General features: G+C 39.8%; 1 protein-coding gene across 1 annotated transcript; it reads right to left on the reverse strand.

Annotated features, from left to right (window-relative positions):
• Positions 1-276: 276 nt before the first annotated feature.
• Positions 277-18,549, reverse strand: LOC128502739 (putative bifunctional UDP-N-acetylglucosamine transferase and deubiquitinase ALG13). The gene is made up of 25 exons (XM_053472640.1): positions 18,409-18,549; positions 16,654-16,737; positions 14,677-14,727; positions 14,266-14,312; positions 12,112-12,184; positions 11,100-11,181; positions 10,529-10,709; positions 10,320-10,395; positions 9,939-10,047; positions 7,721-7,785; positions 7,470-7,570; positions 6,593-6,720; positions 6,183-6,235; positions 6,022-6,104; positions 5,626-5,739; positions 4,915-5,071; positions 4,711-4,837; positions 4,194-4,226; positions 3,623-3,678; positions 3,238-3,306; positions 2,986-3,151; positions 1,593-1,691; positions 1,009-1,049; positions 707-869; positions 277-554 (listed from the first exon to the last, which is right to left on the reverse strand). Exons 1-25 carry the CDS (start codon positions 18,547-18,549, stop codon positions 277-279), a joined length of 2,577 nt encoding a protein of 858 aa, XP_053328615.1.
• Between the last annotated feature and the right edge of the window lie 4,742 nt (positions 18,550-23,291).

Here is a 23,291-nt window from a genome sequence, read left to right on the forward strand (position 1 = left end):
TCACAGGAGTGGGTGAAGGCAATTTGATGGTACAAGAAGTACTAATTATACTACCTGACATTCAGTAATAAGTGCAAGACTCCTTGCGTAATAAAGTTTCACATATAAGCTTGGTATGTTGCGTTTTACAGGCCCTTGTATTGCAGAAAGGGCATACAGAACACATACATTATTGCAACAGATTGAAACTGATTTGGCTAATCCCAAGCATATTTCTTTTAAAAACCATTGAAACTGAAGGAAAAAGTTGACCTACTGTCCACAATCGAGGTCTTCTCATATAGCTTGGGGCACAAAGTGGGTGGTGGGAGTCGGTGTTGCGATGTAGCTCACTTGATGTATATGTCCAGTATTAACAGTATTGTGTACCCGGGGGGAATTGCTGTAGGGTTGGCTTATTGGTTGCCAAGGCCCTAAATAGTGATAAGTAGGCACAATAGGCACACATGAATCAAAGCCAGCTATTGGTGGTGGCTGACTGTATGGATCTGTCACAAAGGGGTAATAAACGGCTCCATGTGGGGGAAGCATTGAATCCACATTTGGAAAAGTGCCTAGAACAGAAAAACGAAGAGCATAAATTTGCTATACCATAAATATATAATATTAATACAGAATACCGGCTTTATAATGAACTTAAAACATTTTAATGCAGCTTACCAAATGGTAAAATATTAGCAGGATATTTTGCAGCATTGTTACCTACCTCCACTATCGAGCGTCATTGGTCTATTTTCATTGTATATTGGAGGCACAGACTGGTCGACTATAGATATTGGTTCAGGAAAAGCCTGGTAAGGCTCAACATGGGCTTGTGGTGGGGCCTGTTGCACATAAACCATAGAATGCCAGAAACTTTGATGATAACACTGAAATACAAAATGAAAATTACATTTCTCACTTCGTTTTACAAATATTGCCAGCCAGACCTGCAACCCAAAATGGTTGCCGACTGCCCTGAAAAAAAAAATTGTTCTAAAGCAGCACAAAAAGGAAACAAACACTCACTTGCAGTCCAAGATTAAAATAATACTGCAAAACCTTGGTGTCTGAAAAAGAAACAAAATACATATAGTGTAAGACAAAATAGCTAGATCTGGACACTTTATTCAGATACAGGTATTTTACATACAATGGACACGGTGGATATATAATTGTAATGGGTTCACCAAGAGAGCTGTAATAACTCCCAGAGATCACCCACATGTATCCTCCTGTTGTCCCCAGAATCACTTCCAGCATCAGTCAGCATGCGCACCTTGGAACCCTGCTATGTGTACCCAATAAGTAGACACAGTAACTGAGTACAGTTACAGAACACATAACTGAGTACAGCAGGAATGAACAGTTTATTGATGTAAAACAGACTCAGATATCCACAGAACTGCATTAATATAAATTTACAGATACATGTATTAAACCCAACCTTTAATCCCCAGGCAGCAATCCTATTGATGGGATTAAACAATGGAGTTCCTGCCTGTGCTATCTTTCTTTGACAGCCAGGCTGGAGCCATCTCTGAGTACCTAGGTGCCCTGTATGACAGGTCATTCTGTCACAATAATGTCCAATGTTATTTAGGGGAACTCACCTCTAGGCAAGTCACTGCCACTTGGATCACAAGAATAAGGAGGAGGTGGCGGCGGTAGAGGAACAGTGCAGTCTCCCATGTCCCCAGGAGTACTCGTTGCTGGAAGATATATAAAGAGCAACAATATACTGATTTGTCTATTCTTGTTATTGTTTATTAAAGAAGTTCTATCCCAGCTGCCATTCCACCCCCTAGGTTGCTGGGTCACATGTGTACAGGTTTGTCAAAGTTTGGGACTGTTTGCCAAGCCTTAACACATACCAGGAAGATGCAGCTGTGCAATGTGGACGGAGTCTGCTCCTGTACAGTTGAAAAATCATGAAGGTGCCCGGGAAGAAGTGGGCATTGACACTCCTGTAAATGAAGTGTACTTCTACATGACAGGGTTGTTTTACTTGTTTCAGATTGAATGGATCAAATGTATTATACCTCCAGATATACTTAGTGGTATACTACCCAGCTTCATAGCAAAGAACCCCTCCCCAGAACTAGACAAACACGAGCCTGTGCCCTTCCTGGGCTCAATTATTGTTATTTTGGGGGCCTCCATTTTGATCATGGAAAAATAAACCCCTTAATTGCAGAGGGGGCGCTGTAAGTGTGCTTGCAGGTGTTCCTCATCTACGTGACAGTGGCAAAAGCTTCAAAAAATAAAAATAGTGAAGCATTATGTAAGACTCTACTCAGGTGTATTACAATTTGTTATAATAATGGTGAACAAAAAATAAAACAAAAAAAAAAATGGCCAAAAGTCAAAACTCGCCTGCAAACTCAAAAGTGAAAAGCACCTTTTCCTCAATGATAGTTGTGTCACACAATGTACAATTGCATAGAGGAAAGCAACCGTGTAAATTTGATTTGTTTCCTCACATATTTATTGCAGTAGAAGCACTTTTCGGGCACTTCCCGTCTATAAACAGAAACCAAACAATTGAAAAGAGGAAAAAAACAAACAAACCGTATAGCAGCATCCCCTTCTGGATGTGAGCAGCAGTGCATTGAAGCACCACATGTGTTATAGACCGACGTTTTGAATAATACTTTTTACAGATCACAATAACCAGAGCACTGAGAGTCACATAGCGATTTGTTGCATTAACATCACTTTTTTGTCTGATCTGGACTAAAAAGGGAAAAGGTTTAATGGGTAGGTAAATTATGTGTTTAATTCAGTCACCTTTATAGCTTTTGTGTGGACTAAATTGTATTTTAGTTATGTGACCAGCTAGATTGCAACCTCTACAGGTTAACAGCAGCAAAATAGAAACATTAAAAATGGTGCTGCTGAGCTGGAGCACAATGCATGAAAGCCGCACAAAAGACTTTATAGGTCATCTAAATAATGGGACATTGGGATCATTAAGGAAAGAGAAGATTGCAGAGTAACAAGTACCTGGCCTGCCAGCAGCGGGAGGTGGAGAGGCAATCATGGGCTGTACAGCTGTCTGCGGTAAGACAGATGATGTGCTTGTGGATGGGATGACCACAGCAGAGCTGGAAGACATCACCGTAGCTGATGCAGAATTTGCACAGGATGATGCAGGTATAACTGAGGTGACCTGTATAAAATGGCATACAATTACACTGAACGGGACTCCCACATCCAAAAGTTTGACACCACAGGCAAGAGATGTTAGAGATTAACCTGATCTGTGTACTTATAAGCCATGTCATCTTGAGTAGGCACAACTCTGGAAACATCATCTTGTAGAGACTAGAAGGAAAGGGAATAAGCTTTTTTTTTAATCAGGCATCACATTTCATTGCAAAACATAGGGGACACTTTGTTTCCTGGTTTTACTTATTTTAATAATGTGTATTACACGCTTAATGGAATCTTTTAATAAAGCCTGGACACCTTAGCATGTGGTGGATTGTAAACTACATACAAAGGTGCATATTTCACACAGGGTGCTCTCCTGCAAAAATGTAAACTATGAATGTCTTTATAGCACCAGAACTCGCTAGCTGCAAATGGATTTCATTACATACAAAGTGATTCAGTGGGGGAACACGCAAACTTAACATACCAAGTTCTGTGTTGACTCTGTTGCACTATATAATGAAGAGTTATCAAAGGCAGCTTCTGGAAAGAAATACAAGTAGGCAATATTTAAAATAGTAGAAAAACCAAAACAACAAAATCATTGTTGGGCACAAATTTAGAAAACCGTTAAGTGTATAGCACACACCACCTCGCCTAAAATAAGGGACCATGGAGATATCTAAGATTTTAAAGCCAAATGATTAGCTTCCTAATATCCCATTATAAATCAGTGTCTGTAGAAGAGAACCTTAATGCCAGCATTTTAATGAATGGTGAAAACAACAAAATACTAAGTGAAGAGCTAAAACCTACAGATCAAAGGGTCAGTGTTCCGATGCAATTAGAACATTTACCACCGTTTAGATACGGTTAATCATAATAGGTAGTAGTGGAACCAGAGGATACTAAGTGGTTGGTGCCACCAACACGGCTAGTGGTTTTTAATGTAATTTATGAGATGGTGGAAAAAATACAAACCTAGAAATGATCGCAGGTCACAGTTTGTTCCCCCACAAAAACAGGACATTTCTGTATAAACGGAAAAATGTACTAACCTGAAGTATAGATGAAGTCTCCATGATAGTCTCCTGGACAACAAGGGACAGTCATGGGCAAGCAACATGAAATGAATTAAAATGCAACAAATTACTTGACTCATAATTGGTGACTAAAACAGGCCTCATTTTCTGCCATCCCCACCAGATTTGCTATATGTCAGAAGAAACAATCTGGTTTCTGTGCGGACTATGGTACATTCTGTAGAATTTGGGCCTTGATTAACATGGCTCATTTCCGAATGCATTATAGAACAATGCACCATTTCTTTACAGATTACAGAAAACAAAAAAGGAATGTTGACACATTAGCACCATGATAGTTACATGGACTGAAAGGATTTGTATTTCAATAGCAACAGGTGTACTTGGCACAAATACCATACAGTATGTGACACTACAGCAGAGGGGATATGCATTAAGAGAATCCATATGCGTGAAGGTTCCTGGGTTGAACAGACAACAATCTAAATGGATTGTCCAGATTTGTTAATGGTCTTTGCAACATTATAATTACCACCATCACTCGGCTCTTCTATCTCATCCTCCGATGAATTCATATTCTGCTTCCCTGAGCCAATAGGACCAGGACTACTCCTCGCAACCCAAAAACCTGCAGTCGGTACCATTGTGCTGCCCTGATTCTAAAAGGAAGATGTGTATTAGTCTTCCAGCTGAAGAAACCATAGACTGCAGTGCACTATATTATGTTCACACGTACAGCTAGGGGGACAAATGTTGCATCATCTCCTTCCTCAAGTTCATAATACGTAATAGCGTCATCCAAACCTCGAGGTTCATCTTCTCGGTCAGGTACAAATCCAAACTGGCATTCTTTGTTTACACATGGGATTGGTCTCCTGCTCCGGCTGTAGGACCTTGCAAATGGACAAACAAAATGCCATCTGAAAGGTCCAATACCCATACCTAATGCTTAGAATTCTAATATAAAAACCGCAATGTCTGGCATTAAGTATCTTCCAGATTCTAATTCCAAAACACACATTTCCTTACTATGGCAAACAAAGCTGTGGATCTAAAGAGGTGCTAAAGATGTTTGGTGTTGCCAAGTGAACCTACCAGAAGCATTTAAATATTTGGGACACTTGTCTTTACTCTGTGCAAAGTAATGTTGTGTTTAAGGTTGCAGTGACACTAATCCCAAACTTTTAACATTAAAAAAATGAAAAAGGCTTCAACAGGCCTAATGGTGTTCACAAAAAAACTTTGCCCCAGAGAAAGATGTGTAAGATTCCCTTTCTTATTCAGAAGATTACATGTCATGCTGTAGCCCCCCCCCCCCAAACTATATAAACCGCTTTATACCTAGGTTTTTTGTTCATTTCAAGGCAGGTTAAGATATTCATAAATGCCTAGTTTAAAGGCACAGAAAAGAAAAAAAAATTAACTTGAATGTGAATAATTTGCTTACCGGGTTCGGTAGGAGTAATTATCAAAGGTCTGGTAGCATCTCTTTCCTGGACTGTGATAAAATGAGATCTCAGGGCTGATCACGGGGTGTCTGTTAATGTATCGAGGTGAACCCCTTTATTAATAAGAGAATACAAACTAAAATGTAATGGACACATTAGAACTAAATTATTCTGATGCAAACATACTACTGCACATGGCAAAATGCTGTGACATGTAAATCATTGCCAAAAAAATAAAAAATAATTTCTTGCATAGAAACACCTACAATTAATATTAAGGTTTGAATTTTTGAGAGAACCAATAGAAATAATCAACAGTAATTTTCCCTGGTTGCTATAACAAGTTAATACTCTGCAATGATTTGTCTTATTACATTAGACAATTAGGCACTCACTTTGGGAATCCATAGCTTCTGCCTTGTCGATGAGGAGATTGAGGAGGCCGGAAATGTTCATAAGAGGCAAGGTTTCCTGGAGTCTGAGAACAATGAACCTGAGATAAACAACCACGCAGTGCATGGTGCTGTGGCAGCGTTGTCAGAAATGTCATACAAACCTCCTTCCCACGTACTTTCTTGAAGAGCCTCTTGCGAGCCTTCAGATCAAGATCTAGAAGGGTTGTAAGTTGACAAAACAGCCAAGTGTCGTAAATCATAAAATTGTTTAAAACCCAACATCCAACTGTTCTTATGTATTGACAAAATTATATAGCAACATTCTACGGAGTAGAGTCACTGAAGGACAAATCAGATCAATAATAGCCCTTCACTTGTGGGAAACTCTAAGGTAAGGAGTAGAATTCATCGGTAGATGTGGGACGTGTGCACTTTCCCTGCCTGGTAAGCCTAACAAAGTTAGATATACCAGCTCAAAAATCCAGTGCTGCCAGCTGCCAACGTCAAGTGAAAGACCATTATTCTGACAGTACTTTTCATAATTCGATTTATTAACTATATATGTACACACCTATGTCACCATTGTAAGCTCCTGGAATTTTCTGGTAGTTCCCTCCTTTCCGGTTATTGGCAGAATTCCATGCAGGAACTGGGATAACCTGAGTGACAGGTTTTAAATTGACAAGTGGGACAAGGTGCCTAGAGGAAAGACCAACAGTGGTACCTTTAAAACACATTATAGCAAAGAAAACTTAAACCCATCTGCCCTTTTCTACAATTGAAAAGAATGCCCATGGTAGAGTTCACTACATAAAAAAACCCAGGCAGGGTAGCATTCCAGACAGTAGCTTGAACCACATGCAAGCAGAAGGGAAGCCAAGTGCCAGGTAAGGTAAGCGGATTTACTTGGTAGCACAATTACTTATGGCACGGGGAAGTGGTGGGCCAGCGCCCCTCTCCCTGCAAAAAATAAAAAAAAGTGCCACCTCTCCCATGAGATACGGGAAGTATGCTATATAATCATTTTTTGTGCTAAAAGGTAGCATAAACTGGGTAATTATTGACCTTACAAAGAAATGATGTTACTTGGAGATTAACAAAAAAACAGGGCAGGCTTACGGGAGCGCTTCCTCCTTTGGGGGAGCGGTGAGTCACACACTCCAGCAGGGTTGGCTGTGTGATGGCTAACCATGTGATTGACGGGGCCATCCACAGATAGCTTTTAATTGTATGGAAGTGGGATGGAAATTGGTTAGGGAGTGGACACTGCTAAACACCACTCTCCTGCCCCATTAGAAGCAGAGTGACCAGGGGGAAGCCCAGGCACACCTGTTAATTAGGTACAGAACTAATGGCGTTAGTATTGGAGAAACCTCATGTTAACTCGTCTGGAGTGAACATGAGATACCCGTTTGCCTACATGAAGCCAAAGAAAAACTGAAGCTTACTTTTCTGCAAGTTCTTCAATGAACACCGTTACAGAGTTAGTATCTTGACCAACTTCTTGGATATGGGCATTGTAGTAACGTCCTCCAGGCTCTAGACGTACCTAGAGGAGCCAAGCGCTAAGGTATGAATAGAGGATAACACTACAAAGACAATTTAATTCCATTGCTGCAAGTGCTCACATAGAATAAAGCAGATGTCATATCTAAACGTTTCAAACACTAACATTTCTACACATGCTGTAGACAATTACCTGACATTTGTCACCCAGACAATAGTGCCTTCCAGCAAACACCATGTAGTCAGTTTTCTGAAGCTCTGCACAGGATAGGAAAACAAAAATTTATAATCTGACACATCTATAATAATTTTAAGCAGTTGTACATCTTAATGCACTATCCTTTTATATGGGAAATTAAACCTACAAAGAGTCTGTATATCAGAAATGTGCTTGTTAATTGATCCAACGGGGGTTATGTATAAAAAAAAAAAAAAAAAAAAAAAAAAAAAAAACACTTGTGCATCTACGGCGTTTTCACCAGTTACACTAAGCGACTAACTGTTTGCTAGAGCAAGAAGACACTCCAATTTCCAACTAGGGCCACGTTACACATAATCCCAATGGTAACATTTAGAATCCTATTGTAACGTTAGAATAATTGAAACAGAAACCTAATTAACTGCTCTGCTACAGTGTACTCTAAAGCTGTAGTGATAAATATGGAATTATGCTGGAGTGATCACACTGCACTAGTGATTGTGGGATCATACCTGCAGTGGGGGAATTAAAATATGCAACAGTTCCTGTGACATGAAAAGTTTCACTGTATTTACTGTGGGTTGTATAGAACCAACCATGGAAAACTGCATTTTTCTATGTATTGAATTAACTCCGTATCCAGCACTTGGGTGCAATAAATGCATGTGGGCGGGACACATACTGTTAGAACAATATCATGATTCAAATAGAAAGGAAAAAAGTAATCCAGAGGCAAAACTATCTTCGATGAATTTTCGGCAAGGCTTCCTCTGCCATCCTTCTTGCTGATGTAAGCGCATCTAGAACCCTCTTAATCTGTTTATTTTCAAGAGAGTTCTTCCAAAGGATCAAATGTCACCTTCATTAGGCTGGCCAAATTCAGACTTCCTTCCTAGATCTTGTTCTACAAGCTTCCCAAGGGTGAAAAGCCAGATGCTTGTTCAGAAATGCTCTTAACAGAGCAACATGAATTTTCAGAGTAGCCAGGATGAGACCCCCCCCCCTTAATTCCCCATGGCATGAAATCCAGAATCAGACCAGACAGGTGTCTGCCTGCACACCGAGTTGTGAAGACCTTCTAGATCTTACTGTAGCAAACATTAGCAATCTGTTTACAGATCATTTTATCTGCTATACACACACACCACAGTGAGTTGTGATCATCTGCCCATCTGCTTATTCTCCAATTCCAAATTCCCAGACTAACACTGATTTTGACTTTTTATCGTGTTCCTTCCGATTGTCTTCCTAGGCTACCAGAGACTTTCAGATGGTCAGCAGTTCTGAAAAGTTGATGAGTAGATCATTTTCCCCCAATTGACCATCTTCCTTCATTAAAATTCAAAGTCAAACTCTGCCCATGACAAGCCCCATCTCAGTCTTTTTAACAACCACATGAGAGCTTTTACCACAACAGGAATCTTGAACCTCAAACCCAACAGTCCTAATATTTAAGCTGCATTTTTGACACTGTATAACAGATGCCACAGGAGCACCTTGGATGCATGGGCTCTGGAGGCCCAATCTCGAAGCAGGTGTACATCTGGCATCAAGACTTTCAGTTAACATTGCCTTTCTGGCTCTGAGAAGCCAACTTGGCGCCTCTGCTTCAAGTGAAACAAAAGCTTCACTCAGGATCTATCCCTAAATCTGTGACCAGATCCAGAAGAGTCTTTGGTGCCTTAAATGTGTTAGAACACACCCCAATCAGCTGCTCCTTAATGCCTGTAATGTATCATAGAATGTTCTGGTGGTTTTATAATTTTTTGCCTACTTGTATAAGCAAAAATAGAAGAAGGCTCCAGGCACGCAGGGGTTCCATCAGACAGATTTATTGTAGGAAACAGACAACAACGTTTCGACCTCACAATGAGGTCTTTATCAAGTTGATAAAGACCTCATTGTGAGGTCGAAACGTTGTTGTCTGTTTCCTACAATAAATCTGTCTGATGGAACCCCTGCGTGCCTGGAGCCTTCTTCTATTTTTGATTTACTGGGGAGCTGGCCCTTCCTGGCACAGCTAAGCACCTGAGTTCCTGTGGGGAGTGAGTGCAGATTCCTAATTCTGGTGACTTACTTGTATAAGCAGACCTATCGCTCCTCTGCATGGTACGAGGAATGACATAGGGGGGGGGTTCTTTCACGTAATGCAAAGTCTTTCTAGTGTGCAGTGTTAAGTTTGAACAGTAAATCACAGTGAAAGTTGGCCTACCTTTTCTACTGTCTAACCAGACATCAAACTCCACATTTCTATATATTTCTGGGTCAAGCGCCTTCAATACTTTATACGGAAAAGGCATCTTGTTAGGGTTCTCTGTAGACTACAATAAAAAACTGTTAGTATTCTGAGCTGGAGGGTACATAAAGCAAAAGGTTATTCAAATGTAGTTCCCAACAACACAAACAACATGCACTGTACAGTTTTTGTGCGCATTTGTATTATGGTATCTAGTTTTCAAGCTGGTAATAGATTTGGGCCTATAGATTTGAGTGAAAGTTTGTGTTTGTATTTTATATGGCAGTGTAATCCGGTCTACATATTGTCATTCAAGAAACAATAATACACTACAAACACAAGGACTGCTTGACAAACCTTTGCTTCCTCCAAACCCTGCTTGGTTTTGTCTTCTGAGGAATTTTCAAAGTCTTTTCTATCCCAGTCATCTGCCCTGAAATAAGTTTGTTCCAGTCATTAGACTTGATAGAATTATCTAAGGTGCAGCTTTAGTACTTTAGCAAAATGGAAAATGCAAAGATGAAGGAGCATCAGTACGATTATTGTGAAATGTTAGAGAATGTTACCTCCGGTCACCTGGTGCTTTAGTTGGTTGTTCTGGAGTGCAGTCATAGTTCGCATCTTCGCTGCCAGTGGAGGCACTGTTTCGGTTTTTCTTGGTACCACTTCGGAAAAGTTCAACAGCAGAGGTCAACTCTCGCTCATCCACTCCAAAGACATCTCTGTACAGACACTCGTACAGAACAGCTACAAAAAACACAATGTATGTTAAAGCCTTGAGATTGTAAAAGTAGGTTTAAAAATGCAAGACTCTCTCTAAAAGACACGGTGGTTGATCTACAACCACTAGTAGGAAGGCTGGATTTTCATGATTGGCACATAAGGTTCACTTTCTCAAGTGGCCAAGTGGGCTGAATCCTGAAAAGCCAATTATGTATTGGCTTCTTCACAGGGGGTTGGGGTTGGAATCAAGAAGTAAAATTTGCAAAATGGAACCATGAACCAACTTGCTTTTCTCAAAAAGTTGCAGCTCATTAGCTATTTGGTGGTTAACCCCAAGTCAATGTTACATTTTCAAGCTGAAAGTCAGGAGTAAAAACGTCACTAGACACAAGAGTGTTTAAGAAATGCACATACCTTGACATATGGCAGCATTTGCTTGAAATTGTTTGGAAAAGACAGAGTCATAATGACCATTGCTGGAAGAACACAGCATTATCTGAAAAAAGACGAACATAAGCCTTGCATGGGGCAATAACGTTTTAGGACCGCAAACAAAAGCAAACTAGTAAAAAAATCTGACAAAGCAAATGTGAGATATATAGATATACACACACACACACACACACAGTACCCATATCTATAGAACAAATACTTTTAAAATAGAATCAATAGAAAAACTATTTCAAAGATTGCCAATATTGACAGCATAAGACTAAGCTGCATGACATGTGTCATTCCTAAATCAATTGAGGATATACAAGAATTATTGCAAGACTTAGTCTTTTTCTTTTAATTTTATACCAATGACCTCAGGATGGCACTTGATACAGTGAGAGTTGTTGCAGATGACAAACTGTAAAGTGAAACTAATAGAACAACAAGGGTTCTGGGAGATGGAGACCAGTTATATATAAAACATTTGCTATAATAATAAAAAAACATTTGAGAAGAAGTGACAAAATTTGCAAGTATGGCCCAAATGTAAATAAACATGAAGCAGGTTAATAGACCACCATTATATGGCCTTTTTAACAAATTTATGATATGGCCTTAGCATGAACGTGAATCAGGGTCCTGGGCAATGTTCACAAGGGTTGGAACCTTATCAAGACATAGTCAAGTAAATAAAAGATCTGCAAGACAGGGGGACGTTTCTACAGGGACATTTTGTATTTTTGATGATTTCACATTAAAAATACAAGTTTCGCTGTAAGACCATGCCCCCGTCAGTTGAGTGTGAAGAGGTCCATGGAAACAGCTATATACTGATATATAATGTACAGACACCTTCTGCAACAGACAAATATTGAAAATCAAGTTGAATAAGTAGAAATAAGCAGTTTTGGAATAAAACATACTTTGTAGAATTGTATCTTTTTTCAGATATGTACAAAAATAGGTACATTTACACATACTTGCTACTCACCTTTCCATCACAGTTATTTTCTGTAGCGTATGTAGGTGGTTTTCCAGGACTTTTATAAATAATGAAATTTAGACTAAAGAAAAGAAAAAAAATGTGTTCCAATATACAAAATATAAAATACTTTATATTCAATGTCATGGCAGGGTAAAGCCTAAAAGTATACCACTTTGATTAAAGAAGAGGTATAATCTTTTTAATAGGGACCATGTGATGTCTGCTAGTATAATGTATATTATATAAAAATAAGCACAGATACAATTGACCACAAGGTAACATAATAACAGCACAAGGTAGCAAATAGCGCTTTCAGTTCCCGCTAATTACCGTATTTGCTCAATTATAAGACGAGGTTTTTTCCAGAGCAAATTCTCTGAAAAATACCCCTCGTCTTATAATCGGGGGTCGTCTTATAATCAGACCTCAAAGTCTGACTATGAGACGACTAAGATCCAGATCCCCCGCAGCTGCAGGGGATCTGGATCCTCCTGTCTCAACCCCCGCGCCCCACTTACCGGTACTTCAGAGTCCCCGGTGTGCAGCTGGGGCAGCGTGTAGATGTCTACGCGATCCGCGTAGACAACTTCCGCTGCAGCCGGAAGGAGGGGTGGCTAGCAGCGGGGGTTGTCTGCGTGCATCACGCAGACCTTCCCCGGCTGTCAAAGATCAGAGTTCCCCGCACCAGTGCGGCACCGGGAACTCTGATCTCTGACAGCTGGGGAATGTCTGCGCGATGCACGCAGACAACCCCCGCTGCTAGCCACGCCTCCTTCCGGCTGCAGCATGAGTCTACACGCTGCCCCAGCTACATGACAGGAGTCTCAGAAGTACCGGTAAGTGGGGCGGGGGAGTATTAAATGGGGGGGCAGGGTGCTCTGTGAAATGCCGTTTAACCCCCTTAATGCCACTCTGCCTCCAGAAATGCCTTTTTAACCCTCTATACGCCACTCTGCCTCCTGAAATGCCTTAAACCTCCCTATATGCCACTCTTCCCCATAATATGCATTTTAACCCTCTAAGTGCCAGAGTGGCATATAGGGTTAAAAGGCATATCATGGGGCACAGTGGCATATAGGGTTAAAAGGCATATCATGGGGCACAGTGGCATATAGGGGGTATAAGGCATTTCTGGGGCAGATGTGCATAACTGGGGGGCAGGTTGGAAAATAGAAGGAAATAAAACCAAAATATTTTTCTCAATCATAGCTTTTATTAAAAAAATAGTTTAAATGAATTAACATTTACTGGTAAAACTTTTTTCCTACAGGGTCGTCTTATATTCAGCCTTTTTTTCCTAAATTAATAAAGATTTGGAGGGTCGTCTTATAATCGAGCAAATACGGTATACATCATGATTGCATGAATATGCTGTTATAGCTATATAAATACATTCATAAGTTGTGTGTGCTGCTAATGTTTAATCTCTTTTGGGGGAAATGACAACATCTACAATAAAGACGACTCAGAAATGTGTCACCAAACTGTAAATGCCTGAACTATGTTATTGCTAATCATGACCACTGCTACAGCATTTGTAGTTTTCCACATTGATGTTTGAGTCTTCTATACTGAAATATAATAGGATTGATTTTATATCCATCTTCTATTTGGCATTGTATGCATACACAAATTTAATTAAATGACATATATTAAATCCCCTTAAAAAATTATTAAGCAAAACGCCCTAGCCATTTGCCAAACTGGAGATGTGTTGGGCTGAAAAAAATCTCCTTGTATATTTACATACAGCCAACGCTTGATCGGCGAAGCTGGGGTTACGACTGTTCTAACAAGATCCTTGCGTGTGGAAGCTACATAATTTCCATAGTGTAAGTAATAATTTTTTTCTTTTTAATAGGTTTTTAGGTTTAATGAATGCATATGAAAGCACTTAAGGTAATTTCATATGCATTGCTAGTTAATGGGGTTCCATGGAACACTGGAATGTCCACTTAAAAGTTTGTAGCACAAAGTTTGTAATCAAGCCAAATACCACCATAGTTTAAAGGATACCTCGCTGTTGCAAGCTACAAAGTTCCATTTCCCCCCACTACAAAGCAGGCAAAAAATATTGTATATAAAACTGGGATGGTGCACACACAGATACCACAAAGTGCATTTGTCTATTACATGTACTGATATTCCTCTGTGGCTTACTTGAAAATCAAGGAAAGAGCAGAGATTTCAAGCTGACCAGCACTCTCCTGTATGCATTACAGACAAAAAAAGAAGAATGTTAGATAGCATAGGAGACATAATGGTACACAATATATACCGGAAGACTGATACATGCAAGGGGTAACACGCAATATAAGGGCAAAAGAGGAAATATTTACAATTACAGCTATGTATAAAATTAACAACAGAGAACTGTTTCATTAGGTAAGATAACATGGAGTAAAGCAAGTATCACCTATCCATTACATTTTGTGTTTGTAGATAAAGTTAAACCCTGCTTAAGGAAAGGGAGACAGGGTGTGTGAAGAAGAGGTTGATGGAAGATTATTAAATTCCTGGTCAATGAATGTTAAGTCATCATGTTTATGATGTTTTATTTGCAAACATTACCTTGGGATCTTCTAATCGCTCCAGATACTTTTCAAAAGGCCCTTCCACATACTAAGTTAGGAAGCATAAGAAAATGGATGTTATTTGCAGCAATTCACATGACCAAACTTTAAGCAACTTTTTTTTGGGGGGGGGTAAGAGTTCTAATGGGCAAATATTGGTAGCAAAAGGAATTAATAATAAAGTTCCCAACGGTAGAAGATAAAAATACATTAATCAGGCTGTTTTTTGTACACACCGGCAGCAGTGGAGGTTGTCTGCGCACATCGCGCAGAAGTTCACCGGCTGCCAGAGAGGAGGATCCCCCGCATCGCTAAAGGGGACCTGGATCCTCCTCTCTAGCAGCCGGTACTTCTGCCAGGGCAGATATGTTAAAACTTCCACTGCTACCCGACACTTCCACCAGGGCTTCTGTGAACGAGCACCAGTGTGACATGACCTTCCAGTGCTCAGTCATAGAAGCCCTGGCAGAAGTGTCGGGTAGCAGCAGAGATTGTCAGACGTCCATCGGCTGCCCCCACTTGACACCAGGGAGTCTGGAGCATGGGGGACAAGTCTAGGGATGCATTGGTAAGTTGTGGGGGGCATATAGGGGGGTATAAGGCATATCAGGGAGGCAGAGTGGCATATCAGGGGGGAAAAGGCATATCGGCAAATAAAGGCAAATAAGAACATAAAATGCATTTTTCTCAATCATAGTTTTTATTAAATATGAAAAAAATAGTTTACATGTGAATATTTACTAGTAAAACGTTTTTCTTATAGGGTAGTCTTATATTCAGGCTCTTTTCCTAAATTAATATTCAAACAGTATTTTTTTTTTCTTTAGATGTTTTTATCATATCACCTAATTTGATATAAAAAAGTTAAAATTGATAAAAATTCCACTTATTTAATTTTTATTTGAAAAATATTTACTCGTCTACAAAAGCTAATGAAGAAACCTGCTAAAGAGATTCTATTTGTCCAGAGTTTCAAAATACCCTATCACTTTGGGTAATAAGTGCATGTAGCATATTGCTATTTCAAAACTATTTTTTTTTTCACATTCAACCATCCTGCACTCATTTCCTTTTTGGGAAATCTTTGAAGATGATTCAATTTACCCCCAAACAACTTTGAGAAGGAGTGAAGTTTAATATGTGATGGCTGGGTATCATAGGAGTGAGGTATGGTGGGTGTGAGAGTGGGTTGTGATGTATAAAAGGAGGAAGAAAAAGAAGGATGGCAGTGGAAAAAGAAAGTGAAATAAAAGGAATAAAGGGAAAAGAAAAGTTAGAAAAAAAGAGAAAGAAGAACGAAAGAAGAAAAAGAGTGAACATATGACAGGGATAGGTGTGAAAAAAAATGGAGACAGAAGACAATAGTAGACAGAACAAAAACAGAAGATGGGTGTGAGGTGTGATGACTGGGTGTAATGGCTAGTAGAGTTGCCACTCAGTTGCTGGCAACATTAAAGAAAGAAAAGAGAAACCATGAAAAAGAATAACAGGCAAGAGAAAAGGCAGAGCTATGGAAAAGGAGACAGACATGAAGCAGCTGTCCAAGAAGGTAGGGAGACATTGAGAGAGAAATTACCAAAACGTAAATAAAAATGCCTTAGTATATTGATGGCGTACCACAATCAGTGCCTGACTCAATATATAGTGGCAGGAGTTACGTTGTTCTACCTTCTGTGTCTGGCTCGTTATATAATGATGGGAGTTGTGGTGAACAGAGTTGTACCGAGGAGCCTGAAGCAGTCTTGTAGAGTCATGCAACATTAAGGTGACAACCCTACTGGCCTAACATATGAAAGTGAATATGAATGGTGTCCCTTTAAAGTTATAATTAAAGTATAAGCTACAGGTAGTTCTGATTAGTTTTGTTAACCAAATGTTAATATGACGTTGCACTATAAAAGGCATCCTGCAGACTATCATCAATAATCCATACATATAAATAGTGCAAATATATGTTTTCCGCACACATACTTACAGAGTCAAAGAGGTTTTCATTCTTCCGCATATAAGACACACAGATTTTCCTTATTTCATTGTGGTGAATCTGGCAGTAAAACAACTAAAAAAGAAAGTTGCCACATATTTTAATATATATACCGTAACTGCAATCTACAGCCACTGTATAAGACGCACCCAGTTTTTAGACCCCGCATTTTTTTTAAAAAAAAAGGTGTGTCTTATACATGGGGAAATACGGTATACATTAACACAATGTGGTTTATTCCCTAAAGGGAGAGACGGTATCAGGTATGGATTCACAGCTCCTGGTATACGTCACTTTCAAACAAGACCTCAATACGTATTCAGCAATATCTACAGAGTACAGTGAAACCCCCCAATGCATGGGTTTGTCCGGTTGCTTGAGGCATTTTACCTCCCATTTAGGAAGTGCGCATTTAACATGGAACACTCCATATCTGATGCACCCACACAAATTATACATGCTTTTTTCAGAAAAAAAATAGTTTTCATTTTAAGCCATAGAAACACGCAAAAGAAAAATAATTGTTCCAGTACAATTTTTTTTTCCAATTTTGTTAATTTCTTCTACAGAAAGATGAAGAATGACCCAATTTATGTTCGGCAACATCCCTTCAACATCCTATATTTTTTATGTTCTAGAGGGCCACATATATCACTTACGTGGTACACTATAGAGAAGTATTTTTAAAAAACTTATGGCTTAAGGGGTTTGCAAGTAGTGAATGAGGAGGGGCTATAATTTTCATGTAGTGCAATATGGATTGCGATCCCTTTAGGCGCCGCTATACACGACAAGGTGCGGCCAGACTATCAGTAAGCTGCCAAAGCAGCTTTGGCGAGATGTTCCTGCTGCGAACCACAGGACGTACCTCTACTGCCTAAAGGTAATCTTATCAAACGTTTTGTGGACATATCTGTACGTCTACATGGTTACAAAGGAGTAAACTAAAGGGAGAGTGGTTTCAACTCCCCCACATCACCATTCATTATATTTATATAGCGCCAGCAGATTCTGTAGTGCTTTTACAATCAGGGACACTGGAAGCATTTAATAAATTCATTTTAAAATGACAGCATTAACACAAATGATACTGGTACAGAGGAGAAGAAGGCCCACTCTCGTGAAGTCAATTGGGAGGTTGATTATGATTGGCCAACACATGCAAAATTCACCATGAAGGGCTGAGCTAGCTCTGTATAATGCAGAAGTCAAAGGTCACACCACTGATTTAACTATACATTATACTGGGCCAGCGGAGCTCATCCAGCAGCAGACACTGGAGTTATGGGTATTGAAGCCAGAGAGCTGAAAGAACTATGCCTTTAGTGAACAGACCCCACTATGGAACCTGGGCTCTGACTCTCCAAATGGGAAGCCAGTAAATGTTGGGTTTTTGGGGGGAATTCCCCTCAGGCTGGGTTGAAGGCGCAGGGGACATGATATACAAGCAGGGGACATGATATACAAGCAGGGGAGTCTGGCTGGATACTTTTTCTTCCCCATACTTTAACACATTTTTTTAAGCACTCTGGTATTTTAAGGAGCCTTCAGCGTAATTTGCACGGTAAGATTGTAACAGCACCTGTCACCTCAGCTCCATTTACACCAAACACACCTGCTATCTTCCAATACCGCCCCACAAGCTTTAAGTCACACCAGACATTGTGCACCCGGCCTCTATGAGCCCCGCTCTCCCCGTTCCCTCAACATACAGCCCCCCCCGGTGTTCCCATTTGCCCCTCTGACCTGCTCGGACACAGCGCGGAAAAGGCATGAGGCGTCCTTGGCCGTCAGCTTCCTATAGAGCCCCAGGCTCCCCAGATATTCATCCATAGTCACATCATTCAGGGACTTCTGCCCGAAGTATTTCTTCCAGCCCTTGTGCATGGTGACCCTTGACCGTAAGCGCTTCCTCCCAACGGAGCACAACGCGGACAGCAATTACTCCCCAGTGGGGGCGGCCCCCGGGACTCGCTTATTTATATAACCCCTTCACGGTCAGAGGTGAGCCAGTCTGCCCTCTGCAGTGCAACGTCCAGTGAGGAGGGTCGAGACGGCCGAAACGTAGAGCGACCCTGCAGTGCAATACATACATGCGTTAATGCGGGGTAAACGTGTATGTGTATCCGGGATCATACATAGCTGAGCATTCTAAAGCGAAGCCTGAGCTAGGTCAGCGGTCCGGTATATGGGCTGATTGAATCTCATACACCCCCAATAGGGGGGCAGTCACCGGCCTGTAGTAACCCCCTTTGAATTAAAAACCCCACTTTAAGAACAATCCACTAATCTAACACTTGCCGCGGTCACACCTGATGTCAAATTGCAAAGCCAATTAACTCTTTCAGCACAACACATATACGATATGGCGATCAACACAAAACACGATGAGCTCATCCATTGAAAAGCATCAAACTCCTCTTTTGGCAGCGTTGGAACAAACAACAGATAAAGTCGGTTTTCAACAGCAGGTTGCGTCATAATACTGGTTAAAGTCACAAAAACCTGAATAAATTCACGATTTTATGGAAAAAGGTAAAGCCAAACAGCCCTCTTAAGTCAAATACCTACATTATCTGTGAATATGAATGAATGTCACGTAAACTAAAACATTTTATTTGACGTTTCTAATACACTTGGAGAAAAACTATTTGGTGGCAAGAAACATATAAGGTCCATTCATAGCAAAATACTGATTATTTAAATTGAAAATGCAAGGACTGTTGGGTTGTTACTACATAATTATTTATGAGTTTAACTTTTTGATTGTAAACATAATGATGTAACATTGAGATCTGTTTGGGCCTCAATGTAAACCAAGCTATTCACATGTCAAGCCCAAAGATTCATGGCTGAGAATGTCTGCATGATGGATCCTGATCTTGAAGAACACATAATCCCTGAAGGTTCAGCACATGACGTTCAATCAATAAAGATCAGTGTTTCTGGCAGCTCCACCTGAGATAATTAAAGAGCAAACTGGGCATTCAAATCCAAAATTTACTTTAAGGCACAATTACTTAGGAGCAGGTGAGGAAATCCTTCACAATAAGTGACCAACAGTGGACCATTCTGTATTGAGCCTAAATAGTAATGTTTCATAGGGAGCCGTCTTCCTGCACCTGATGTCTCCTAAGAAATATAGCTTTGAACAGTCCATTATTAGCATTTATTGTTTTATATAGCGCCATCATATTCTGTAGCGCTGTACAATGGGTAGACAGTTTGTAATACGGGGTATATAACATAACAAATTACAGAACAACAGGTGTGGAGGGCCCTGCTCAAAGGTACTTACAATCTATAAATGTATTTGTCACGACTCTTGGAAAATACCAACCAATCAGATACTGTGATTGGTGGAAGTCAAAGTAATCATGAATGAAATTGAAGTCACCAGTGTATGTGACTTACCTGTGCCATAGTGAAGAGCCTTGTAATTTTGCTTGCTTGGTGCCTATGAGGAATGGAGTAGTTTGTCCTCATTTAAGTGTATTTATAGATTTATAATGTTATTTGATTTTTGGTAATTTCCCTAGTTGTGCGTCAATTTAAAAACAAGGTTCTTTACTCAATTTCAGACACGCTTTTTTTTTTTTGCTCAGTATGGTTGTCCAGTGTCTGATTAACCCTTTTATTGGCCAGAGTGACTACACTGCGTATCTTTTTAACTTTTTTTAACAAGAACCGTATAGGCAACAGGCCAATCCTTTAAATTAACACTGGTGTCTTTTTTGGAAACCACAATGCATTTAGATTTTTTGCCATTCGGGTGTGAACAATGGAAACTCATTGGTTGCTGTGGTGATCCACCCGCTTTTTTAATTTTGCAACTTTGATACATTGCCCCATAAAGCAATTGTGTTAGAGCTAAAATATGTGGTGGAATCACAGTACACCTACCTTGAAGGGTCAAAATGAAAAACACCTGTGGGTTATGTTTGGCCTAAAGGACCAGGGCTTAAAAATCCTGAGCCCCCCAAAATTCTCCAGAGCCAGACAGTTAACTGAGAGCCACTACTTTACCGCAGCCAACATTTCTCCGCAGAAGATGGACTCCAGTCCTGCATCTTATAATCAAGACTATTAGCAACATTGCTTGGCCTTGCACGTGAGAAAAAATGCAAACGCAGTCAGCAGACTTAAGGGTTCATTTTCTTCTCCAGCCCACATTATGCATCAAGGCCACATACCTTGACAGAGTGGTACACGTCTTGTGAAATCATATAATTCTAACTCAGTCGGCCTGCAATCACTTAAGATGTGTATTTCTTAAGATGGGCCACCGGTGTATCTTGTCAGATTCTACCCTCTCACCAATTTGGGAATTACCCTCTATAAAACAAAAATACTTTTCTCTTTACATGGCCCTTCTAGTACACAATATAAGGGCAATGACCTTGTCCATAAATACTTAATTCTTGGTAGCCTACCGGATCTCTATTTCTTCAGAGCTATGGTCCTCCTTTTTCCCCCATTGACACAGAATTTGTGTGGCTTCTACTTGCAAACACTAACCCTGCTTTAGATGAATTTGATGGTTTGCTGGCAAACACAAGTGTGGTCAGACTCATACTAGTCTCCGCAGAAACATTCCAATGGCTGCCATGGTGGCTATATATAACTTCTACCACCCTCCAGAAGAATTGGTAATTGTTACTGTAACCCCCAACGGTCCAGGTACCATGGATCTTCCCATCTGGTTGACCTGTTTCAATATTTTATGTTGGCCAATTTATTAGAGGATTAACAAAATAGATTTTGCTTGACTATGTTTTTTGTTTCATTTTCTAAAGCATAAAGGAACACATTTATCAGAGACTCCAATACATTTTTGTATGCATCATTTCTTGCTACTGCCATTAATAAATGAGACTTCATTCCCATTTTCTAGCCGCCCCAGTTGTCTTTACTGAAAGACGGAAGAAGTATACTTCCTGAACTTACTCGGTAACCCTCTCATTTAAGCAGCAGCCAAGTACATGTATGTTAGACAAATCCACTACCACCATGCCTGTTCAATTTGTATCAGTCGAAGTCTTTGTAACATGTAATGAGGAAGTAACGGAATGTCTGCTAACAATGGAGCTAACCGATCGATAGATTAAAAAAGCATACCCTTTAAATCGGACATTGATAATGATAGGATGGTCACAAATTGTAATATGCTTTTTCCAAAATTATTCTTTTTCTTCTTAATTTTTTGCTAAAACCAGAATAGTCCAAATAAATCAAAGTAGGGTATGTACTAATAGTACCCAAAAACTCCAAACAACACTCCCTCCCATTTTGGTCAGTCTGTGCCTGTGCCCTATCTTTGAGCCCGGGCAGTCAATGGGGCAATTTACCCCATCAAACTATTCATTTTTTTTTTTAAAATTAGACACCTCTTGGGTATTTAAAAAATGCTTTTACTTTAACTCTTTCCATGACAGGATTTTTAGGAAGATACAGCACTAATTTTGACACTTGCTCATTATAATAAACTTTATTTTTTAAAAGTATAAATCCTCACTTTTATTGCATAAACATGGTGGATAAGTTAGTCCTAAGGGGTGTAAAAACTCTTTTCTCATTGTGAACCTACAGCCACTGCTGGTTGTAGATTCAAACTGAGAAAGAAATTTTTCAGCAACATTGGAAAAAACAAAACACTTTTTTCTATTTTGGTATTGTTTTTTTATTATCTACTATTACTACTAATTACTATAATGTTTTATGTATTTCTATGATTTTAAAGGAGGCACTACCTCCCCTGATGTATAATTTGTGCAGGTTCATCAAACATGGATAAGAGGAATCATGGTTTAACAAACATATGATAACGGCAGCCAGCATCATTGACATTCACCATGGCTACATAGTTAATTGCCCATTATTTACCAAATGTATGTTTGTATACAGTTTTTTATACCTTTCTATTTCTACATTCTGTGATCACTTTGAAACTACAATGATCCTAAATCTTATCAGAATATAATCCAGGGGGATTGACTCCAGGTTGCTCAGATAGTAAGATTCTGGATCTTTTTTTCATCTTGGAATTTAACTTACAGCCACAGTAGCACGTATAGTAACATGCAGCCAAATTGCCCTCCATGCCAGTATGTCTAGATGCCAGGTCGAACGTTAACAACCTCCAGGCTGATCATCGTTATTTTTCAATGCTGGTCCTAACGGACCATAAGGGTGGTATAGTACGTCCTGGTCTAAACATTGTGGCACCACTCTGAGCATCACTATATGCAAGGGATGGTGCTGAACACAAATTAGCTTATTTTTCCCAGCAGTTTTACATATCTTGTGCATTAAATCAACAGCAACATTGTAAAGTGCGTGTGTGGAAAAACATTGTTGTTGCCTGAAGTTATGGAACAGTGGCGGCAATGACACTAGTGAAATACCCTGGGCTGTCTACTTAATTTTGTAGGTCTGGTTTACCCTCTGTGACCATAAACGATGTTACAGCGCCAGCAAAACAAAGTGTGCAGTTCTTAATACTTGCCTTGTCCCCCCCCCCCTAAAATAGATGAAAATCTTATGCATTTGAAAGGGTCTCAGAATCATAACAAGTAAATAAATAAATATTTTCGGGTAATTGTAAAAAAAAAAAAGACATTTCATCCACG

The sequence above is a fragment of the Spea bombifrons genome, chromosome 8 (assembly GCF_027358695.1).
Source record: "Spea bombifrons isolate aSpeBom1 chromosome 8, aSpeBom1.2.pri, whole genome shotgun sequence".
In the NCBI taxonomy this organism is placed as follows: domain Eukaryota; kingdom Metazoa; phylum Chordata; class Amphibia; order Anura; family Pelobatidae; genus Spea; species Spea bombifrons.

Excerpts from the sequence above, each read along its gene's own strand:
- LOC128502739 (XM_053472640.1), bottom strand. The coding sequence starts at position 18,549 with ATGCACAAGGGCTGGAAGAAATACTTCGGGCAGAAGTCCCTGAATGAT. Across the intron at positions 14,728-16,653 it reads ATGAAAACCTCTTTGACTCT|TATGTGGAAGGGCCTTTTGA; the intron begins GTAAGTATGTGT and ends TTCCTAACTTAG. Across the intron at positions 7,786-9,938 it reads CTGGTTAGACAGTAGAAAAG|AGCTTCAGAAAACTGACTAC; the intron begins GTAGGCCAACTT and ends TATCCTGTGCAG.